At 40.4% G+C, this 9,137-nt stretch overlaps 1 protein-coding gene across 4 annotated transcripts in view; it reads right to left on the bottom strand.

Annotated features, from left to right (window-relative positions):
* Positions 1–197: 197 nt before the first annotated feature.
* acap3b (ArfGAP with coiled-coil, ankyrin repeat and PH domains 3b) overlaps positions 198–9,137 on the bottom strand; it is a 76,614-nt gene continuing 67,674 nt past the window's right edge. For 2 of the 4 annotated variants that reach the window (XM_037763781.1, XM_037763791.1), the window contains exons 21-26: positions 8,224–8,447; positions 7,691–7,800; positions 7,071–7,181; positions 5,777–5,838; positions 2,153–2,193; positions 198–959 (exon numbers count right to left, since the gene is read on the bottom strand). In XM_037763781.1, the coding sequence (XP_037619709.1) occupies positions 891–959; positions 2,153–2,193; positions 5,777–5,838; positions 7,071–7,181; positions 7,691–7,800; positions 8,224–8,447 (617 nt within the window). In that variant the 3' untranslated portion in view covers positions 198–890. Of the gene's footprint in view, positions 960–2,152; positions 2,194–2,735; positions 5,839–7,070; positions 7,182–7,690; positions 7,801–8,223; positions 8,448–9,137 lie in introns of those variants that run through there. The other 2 variants (XR_005206107.1, XM_037763802.1) reach the window with 2 other exon arrangements.

Genomic DNA, 9,137 nt, shown 5'->3' with positions numbered 1-9,137 from the left:
CATAGAACCCATTTTCATTCACATATCTTGAGGTCAGAGGTCAAGGGACCCCTTTGAAAATGGCCATGCCAGTTTTTCCTTGCCAAAATGTTACGTAAGTTTGGAGCATTATTTAACCTCCTTTCATGACATGGTTGGTATTAATGGATTCCTTAGGTTTTCTCGTTTCATATTATACCAGTATCTCCACTCTAGCCTCAAAAGGGAGCCCGATACAACCTCCGAAATATCGATTGCGTTAATGCGTTAAAGAAATTAGTGGCGTTAAAATTAATTTGCGTAAATGCGTTATTATCGCGTTAACTTTGACAGCCCTAATTTTATAATAAAGTTTGAAAGACATGGGCATTAACCAGACAGGGAGGATCTAATAAATATCGTGTTACATTATGGCAAATGTAGGATCCAGTGTTTTCGGGGCTTGACTCATACTTGAGAGTAAAAATCTCAGCTTCTGCTGCTTCAATTTTGAAATATTCATTTTAAATGTATCTCTTGTGAGTCGCCCAACTTTATGAAAGTTTTTAAAAACAACATGGTATGTCTGAAGATCTTCTGACATGCTACAACGACTCAAAACTGGTGTCAGGTCAACTGAAATGACGCCTGTGCAAAGGAACTGTTTGAACAATATAACATTTTGACCAAGGTCTTTTATCTTGACCTTGACTAAACATATTTACAAGAGCAATTGAGAACAATTACAAACCTGTTATAAAACTTTTAACTAGTCCCTGCAGGGTTTTGACCATTTGCTTACGCCTGCAGCATCAAAATGTCATTTTTAATGGGGGCTGCCTCCCTCTTGGCTCCTGAGTAGTGGTCAGTAGATGTGGGGGTCAGAGGTCACTGTGGCTTCTCGCAGCGGCTGAACTGTATGCTCCTTCTCCTCAACTTCTCGGGCTGTAGAGACGCGAGGAGAGAAAACTCGCGAAAGACATCAACATTGGAGATGTCACCTGCAACAGGGGATACTCATGTCAAGGGGGATGTTGTCTCACTGCAGGGCACCGTGGAGACTGCAGTGACCAATCTGCTGGTTTTTGCTTACCTTTAACATCAGTAACATCAAGCCTTTTTAATGGCATGACATAAAGCCAGCAAGGACTGCAATCTCCAATAACCCACATTTCACCACTCATGAAGAAAGACAGAGCAGATAAACCTCTGCATGAAAGAGCAAAGCCCCCCAAAGCATGAAGTTCCTCAGTCTACCACGGTGGTACATAGACACCTATTCCTTCAGGTAATATAAGTGACTCATTCTTCTATGAAGCATCTTTTGTTTATATGAGTAATGCTTTGTAGACACCAGAAACTTCAGCTGTATTTTATGTACATTTTTTAAAAGAAGTTAATTTGCAGAACAGAAAATCAGGAACTTGCAGGGAAAGAGTGGTGAGCATCCTGTCCGTTTCACTCCTACATCATAATGGGATCCTTTATCCTCTACATATGTAAGTCATTACCAAGTTATACCTGAATTATTGTGCTTAATACACTAACATTTCATAATATGAAGTGTACTGTAGGGCTGCAATAACGATTATTTTCATTGTCAATTATTTTCTCGATTAATCGATTAGTTGTTTGGTCTATAAAATGTCGATCAGTGTTTCCCAAAGCCCAAGATGATGTCCTCAAATGTCTTGTTTTATTCACAACTCAAAGATATTCAGTTTACTGTCATAGAGGAGTAAAGAAACCAGAAAATATTCACATTTAAGAAGCTGGAATCAGAGAATTTAGACTTTTGTTTTCTTAAAAAAAAAATAAACTCAACCTGATTATCAAAATAGTTGGCGATTTATTTAATAGTAGACAACTAATGGATTAATCGTTGCAGCTCTAGTGTACTGTACTTACCCATTCTCTGTGACCTACTATACATGTGATGTTTGGACATGTTGGGAGTATAAACCACATATTTCCAAATGTAATTGGGCTCTAGACACAATACTCCTCCACAGAAGATTTCTGTGTCCTTCTGAATGACTCATTGCTCCCCAGGAGACAAAAATTTCCCAACATCAAGACAGCAAATATTTTCCCCGAGAAAGAGTGTGCAACAGAAACCCACATTCACCAGAGCAGAGAGAGTCAGAGTATCACACTAGTCCCACAGTAAGACGGCCCAGGATGCTTCACTCACTCTATCCTTGGCTTTAACTCTCCTGCTGCCCGTGGCAGCCCCTGTGGTAACAGAAGCAATGATATGTCAGTCAGTGTTTACTTCCTCAAGTGGACATGTGCTGTTTGCCTGAGGTGTAAAGCAATTAGACATTTTTTCAGTGATGGTGCAACAATGCTTGTGAGATCACATAAATGTTTTACACACTGGAGACACTGAATTATTCAAGGCACGGCATTGCTGCTGCAGGCTAGAAACTGAGACACATGAGACCCTGAACACTAAAGTGATCTTTAAATAGAGTGTTGACATTGACCTTTATGAAGGAAACCATTTTATTGCTTTGAATAAGCCAAGTGCTACCCAAAAGTTTGTTATAGACCAAAAGACACACCAGACCAGATTGTAAAAAAAAAAAATAGCATTCTCCCAACATCTAACAATATGTCTACATAGCTATATTTCTTCAGATTAAAACAATATAATTTGATCTTTTAGAGCAAGTATTTTCTGTATACCTATTCAAACATATTGCTGCAATGTTGAGAGAATGTTATGCATAAGAGATGAGACAGGAAATGACAGCAACAAGCAGGAAGCAGGGTTAGTTCATCAAGAGTTTCTCAGTTTTATTGTATGTATTTTCTTTTTTTCCCCCTCAGTGCTTCTAAAGACAAGGAAGAAAGTATTCCAAAGATATCCAAATGTCAGTGAACAGAAGAACGCCTCCAAGTAGCGCAGAACTGTGGCAAAGTTTCGCCCGACAGGTTTTTTTTTTTGGAAGAGAATAAAAAGACAAACATAAACCAGATCAGACAGTCAGGATCCATGATTGAATGCTGAGAGGCAGGAAGTTGGCGTTGAGTTAAAATACACAAGTGTACTATTTACAGCATGTTTGCTTTGAACAGCACCTTTAACCACTCCTACGTCAATACACACAATGGACACAACATTTAATACGTCCGCTAGAGCGAGGGCCCTTAACAGTTTGGTCACAGTAGCTTCACATCGACCCCTAGGACTGGTTCTACTTGCAGTACATTGAACTATTGCAGAATATCACCTGCCATATGTAAATCTCTCAGGTCTGTCACATTTCTGCAACCTCTTTTCAACATGTGAGTACACCAACAGTGTTTCTACCACTCTGTCACTTCACAAAGCATGGTAAGACTATGCTGTATCTACTCTGAACAGTTTCAGTTTAAAAAAAAAAAACAACAACGGTGATATCATACAACAATGTCAGACACTTTCCCTTTAAAAAGTCTTTGGCAGAGGAAAATAAACCACAACATTAAAAAAAGAAAATTAAAAATCACTGTTTGTCAGCTTTTGTGGAAACAAAAAAAAAAAAAAAAAGACAGGAATGAGGAAGTCACCACAGATTTGGTCCGTGGATGGAAGAATGGCACAGAGGTGCAAAAAGTAAGAATGTCTGACACCAGAGGGGTCATGGTGGTACATGCTTATTCCACAGGACTGCACTGCACGACGTGATCAAACCATAGGAAAATATTATATCATGCTCAGAATGCAAACGATGTTGTACTTCCCGAAAATAAATCCTGGCAAAGCATGCAGAGAATACTGCAAGCGTTGACCAGTGAGGGAAGCCAGATATATAAGTCCTTGGACCCCCACAAGTGTCTAAACTGCTCTAAAGAAATGTGCACCTTTATCTCACCACAGATACTGTAACATGGATGAGTATTTACAACAGAATGGAGGTGTCACCTTTGTTTTGTAAAAGGGAGTGAACAGAAGAGTTGTTTAAGGTGAGAAGTAAATCCAGTTGAATACACTCCCTCACTTCTTGCTGCTCTGGTTCAACTTGGCAAGTTCTCATCCTCACATAGGAAACAACGAATGACTGCATTAATTACAACTAGAATCACTGCCTAGCGGTTGTATGCCTCTGCCAATCTGTCCAAAATAACCTCACATGACCTCCTATTAGACATTTGTGTGAAATTGTCATAATTAGCATAATAATTCTTGAGTTTGAGGTGTTTTGTGAGGTCACAGTGACCTTTGACCATCAAATTCTAATCAGTTCATCCTCGAGTCAAAGTGGACATTTGTGCCAAATAGAAGAAATTCACTCGAGGCGATCCTGAGATATCGCAAGAATGGTACAAACAGATGGACGTACGGACGGACGGACAGACGGATGGACAATCTGAAAACATAACGCCTCCAGCTACGGCTGTCACCGGCACGCAGGCATAAAAATGGTGCATTGTAACTATAATTTCCATAGATTAGCTAGTAAAATCTCTTTCAGTGGTGTGTCTGAATGCCAATAATCATAGCAATGTAAGGCCGTTCCAAAGGGAAAATGAAAGCAAAATATCTTTTTTACAACGCTTATCTAAAGACTTCCTGACATAAACTCCAAGTAACGCTTTCAGATTAAAATGACAATCATTAACGGAAATGCAGACGTAAACTGCTGCACCCAAGAATGCATTGCACTGGTCCTCTGGGGAGATAAACATAAATAAAACAGACAATAGACAGATGGACAATAACTCGACTAGACAAGGACAATGTAAAAACTAACTGAATGAAAAATTACAAAATTATAATACTGTAGATGGGAAAAGTGCACAGTTTCTTTTTTTTTTTCCTTTACATAATGTATCATAATAATATCATATTATTTAACTCTGTCTCTCATGCACTCATTTACTCTCCTGTCCACTCACTCACTCGCTCATTCACTCATCATGTCACAAAGTATCTTACAAAGCAGGCAAGGGTCTCTTCTCCACAAGCCCTTCAGTATTTTTGTCACAGTTTTACATTAAATTTCCCTTCCTGACCCCTCATTATACACAGTAAACTACCCTGCCCACCTCTACTGCAGCTTGTCAGTTACTCTTTTTCTTTAAGTAATGGAACAGATACCATTTGTTTTCACCTCATGCCACAGCACGTTTAAAGATTACCCATATAACTTCTAAATACGTCTATTTACATCTCCGATTAAGAAGAAATGGGTAAGTTTGGATGTCACACAGATGGTCTGGATAGATATAAAGTGTAGGGGGAGGGAGGGTTAATGCAGCGAGATGTCTTCAGAGGTCAGAGCTGTTAGGTAACAGTAAACCCACACCCTCACACAAGAGGTTACACCACGTTATGATAAGTTAGAGGATAACCCCGTTAGCAAAACACCAAAAAGCAGATGTCATTTTACTGTGTGTGTCATGTAGCTAGCGTAGCGTGGGTGGTGCCGAGTAATGGCAAGCAGAAACATAGTGGTGATGCAGAAAAAATGGAGGTGGTGACTGTATTGTCAGTAGAGTTAAAAAGGTCCATCAGGGGTCTCCCTATGACACAACGCAACCCCCCATAATGCGCAAGTGGTACGCTCCTCTCTCCTTAGACACCCCTAAGAAGTTGCCCGTAAGCCTCGATCTACGTAAGTAACAGACTAGAGATCAGTGTCTAGGGGCAACTTCGTCTACATAGTTATTTTAGGTATATATATGTGTATAAATAGAGAGAGAGAGAGAGAGCACTTTGCTCCTGGATACAGAAGTGACCACTAGCACTCTTCTATGGTGAGACAGATGAATTCCTGGATGCACTTTCTATACTGCTGCTCAGTGGGGCTGCTGCTGGGGTATTGACCTGGTTGACCCAAGGGAGCCTCCGCCTCTCGCATCTCCTCGTTCATCCGCGCCAGACGCAATCTGGAGGAGGAGAAGAAAAAGACAAGAGACAGAGAGGGAGACGGGTGATAGAACAGAGGGGACACATGGGGAAGATGAAATGGGATGATAAGAGGTGAAAAGACAGGTGAGAAAAGAATAGGGAGTAAGAGATTGAGGTGGGATGAGACAGTGAGAATGGAAATGTGGTGAGGTGGTGAAGAGCGGCGAGGGAGATGAACCACAGTGGAGGGAGGGAGAGAGGGAGGGAAAGAGAGAGTAAATGAGGAATACAATTTAGACATTCAATCAAGCATCTGCTTTCATAATTGAAACATATTAAACAACTTATTAAAATATTCAAGAGTGAAGGTTCATTGTTGAACTTCAACCACATTTTAGTTAAAAGCTCCAGGAAAAGCTAGTAAGAAGACTTTGAGGGAAGATTTTGTTTTGTTTGTTTCATCATTTTTAGTGCATTCAAAGCAGCCAATGTTTTAGTGTGTGTTATTGCTACCATGGGATGTCACCTTCAAAATTTTCCAATTTCAAAACATGGGATTATTCCTACAAAACGACAAACTGGACCCAATTTACTAAATTAAATTAAATTTACGGAGTGTCTATTTGCACCCGGTTGAGAATAGCCAGACGGCAGCTATTGGGCTATTTACACCTGGCCAAGTTAAATATGCTACTTAATTTAACAATAGTTAACTAGCTGAAGGGTTTTCTGCCAGAAAGGCCTTTCTAGTAGCAGCAGTAGTAGTAGTAGTAGTAGTAGTAATATAAAGAGCGACAAAATATGTGCAGTGGATGAATTGATTAAACTCAGGATTTTCACCTGGAGGCCAGGGTTTGAGTCCCATGAGATTCTTGAGCGATATGAGATATGAGTTTCTTTTCTTAATAATATTATTATTTTCAGTTTTCAGTCGCAGTTTGGTTATGTTTAGGAAAAATATACATACAATACATACAGTATACACATACAGAATTTAACGTACGTCCGGGGTCGGGTGCAAATATTATTGTTGGCTATGGACACCTGGGTGCTAATAGCATCTTCCTTAAATTGATTACAGAATATTTAGTGGTGTTTGGGGGCAGTATGTTACTTTTTGAAGGAAAGGATCAGCTACCTTTGATAAGCCAATGAGTTATTTCAACCAACAATTCTCTAGCATAAATGTTTAGCAATATATAAATGTTTATTAGGAACTCATAAGGGCTGAAAAAATATCTTTGGTCTAAGACGAATTGGGATCACTCACAGGGTGACGATGTCTGCGTTGGCGGCCTGGACAGCGATGCTTAGGGGGTCGTGACCCTGCTCATCCACCTCCGTCTGCGATGCTCCTCTCTTCAGGAACAGACACACCTGACTGTACAAAACAAGACGCAGACACAGAGAAACCGTGCCAGATGATGAGAGGGGAAATGTGAAAAATAGTGAAGAATAGGAGAATAAATGCGAGTAGAATAAATAGCAAAAAGATTAGGAGGGCAGATAAACGGATGGATGCCTATTTACGCAATTCACTGATCTGTCTATGCAATGATTTATCTTCTTTTTCATTTTTTCGTCTCTCTACTCCATGCTTTAATCACCAGTTACAGACACAATTTTATGGGCCATAAATCTTCACTCATGCTGAACAAGCGGACAAGACTACAAGAATACGCATCATTCAAAGACAGATATCTTTTGTTTTGTTTTTAACGGTGCTGTCATGTCATTTTTTATCCATTTTCCATGCTCTATTTATAGGCTAAGGAAGATCAAGGATTATCATCTGGGAAAATCCTGCCAGTGAATAGTTTCAGTTAGTGATTCAGAGGGAAAATGATTGCCCCCACACCTAAGTGACTTTGGAAAGGTCATGTTTCTTACCCAGTGTGACCCAGGTAGGTGGCGTGGTGCAGCGGGCCTCTGCCTCTCATGTCCCTCTGGTTCACGTCGGCTCCGTTCTGTAGCAGGAACTCACAAGCTATCAGAGAGCCCTGATAGAGAGAGAGAGAGAGACTTGTTCATATTAGTTTATTTACTTTGAGAATGTCTACTTATTGGTATTTTAACATTACTGAAGCCAGTTTTTTAGTCCCTCTTGGTTTGTTTAGCATTTAAATTTTTAGCTTTCTCCACCTCAGGAGGAAGGGGAGTCATGCAATTCACAACAGCAGACGTAATGTTCAGTGAGAAGATTACCTTGTTTTTAATCGCATATGTGTGTGTTTATGATTGCATAAAATCAGGGTCCGGCACCTTCAGTAGATTATCAGTTTTTAATTTTTAACTCCGTTATCATGTTGACAATATAAATGTCAGTACAATCTAATAAAAAGATTAGTAATTCAGTGTTTACAACCCTCTCGCTTCCAGCGAAATCTAAAGCGATCTAACAGGCTGAACAAACATCCTCTCACCCCGGCCACGGCCTGAATGAGTGGCGTTTTGCCCTCCTCCTCCTCGCTTGCAGCGTGCACGTCCGCACCATGTGCCAATGCCTCCGCCATGAGTGGCAGGTTGTGTAGACGGGAGGACCGGTGGAGGAGCGCCCCGGGGTGGAGCTCCCTCGGGTCTTCGGGATCGGAAGACACCTCCTGCTCAATCTCCACCTCGCCACTGGAGGACTCCTCCGACTCCTCCTCTGAGGTTAGGTAAGGTAACGGGATGATGGAAAGAAAGAGGAGCGGTGTAAACAGGAATGTAGCACCGTTTCATTTATGGAATGAAGCCAGTGTTCTTTATGTTATGTTGACACGATTCCTGTCAATACACAAGGCCAATTTTATACAATATCAAAAACAAATTGCTTGATCCTGACAACTCACAACGTTATTTCAGGTTTCTCACAATTTCTTTGATTTATCCTTTTTTCACTGTCCCCAAGGTGAGAATCCGTGCAGACTTTCAGGGTGCCATCACACCTAACTCTCCAGGTAGTATGGTTTGTTTGGGCTAGTGTGAAAGCTGTCAATCAAACCCTGGTGTGGAGTAAACAACCGTACCACTTCCAAACAGACTCTGGTTTGGTTTGTTTGTGGTGTGAAAGCAAACGAACCAACCACAGGATTTTATGATAGCAGATATGTGATTTTTTTATTTTCTGATGATGCAGGATGAAAATCACCAAAACTGTCTAATCAGTGAGGTACCTGTCAGTCTGTATAACGTCATGTTATTATTATTATTATTATAGAAAAGACTCCTCATTGGACCAGAGAATATTTCAGGCTGTTTGAATGGATCTTTTAGATTGATTGGATTGGACATCACAGATAGGGCTGCATGAAATGTAAAACACAATACAAGTAAATGCAGAAAAATTTAACCACAC

This window comes from Sebastes umbrosus, chromosome 1, assembly GCF_015220745.1.
Source record: "Sebastes umbrosus isolate fSebUmb1 chromosome 1, fSebUmb1.pri, whole genome shotgun sequence".
In the NCBI taxonomy this organism is placed as follows: domain Eukaryota; kingdom Metazoa; phylum Chordata; class Actinopteri; order Perciformes; family Sebastidae; genus Sebastes; species Sebastes umbrosus.
Note: the sequence above shows the minus strand (reverse complement) of the source record. Positions and strands in the feature narration are given on the sequence as shown.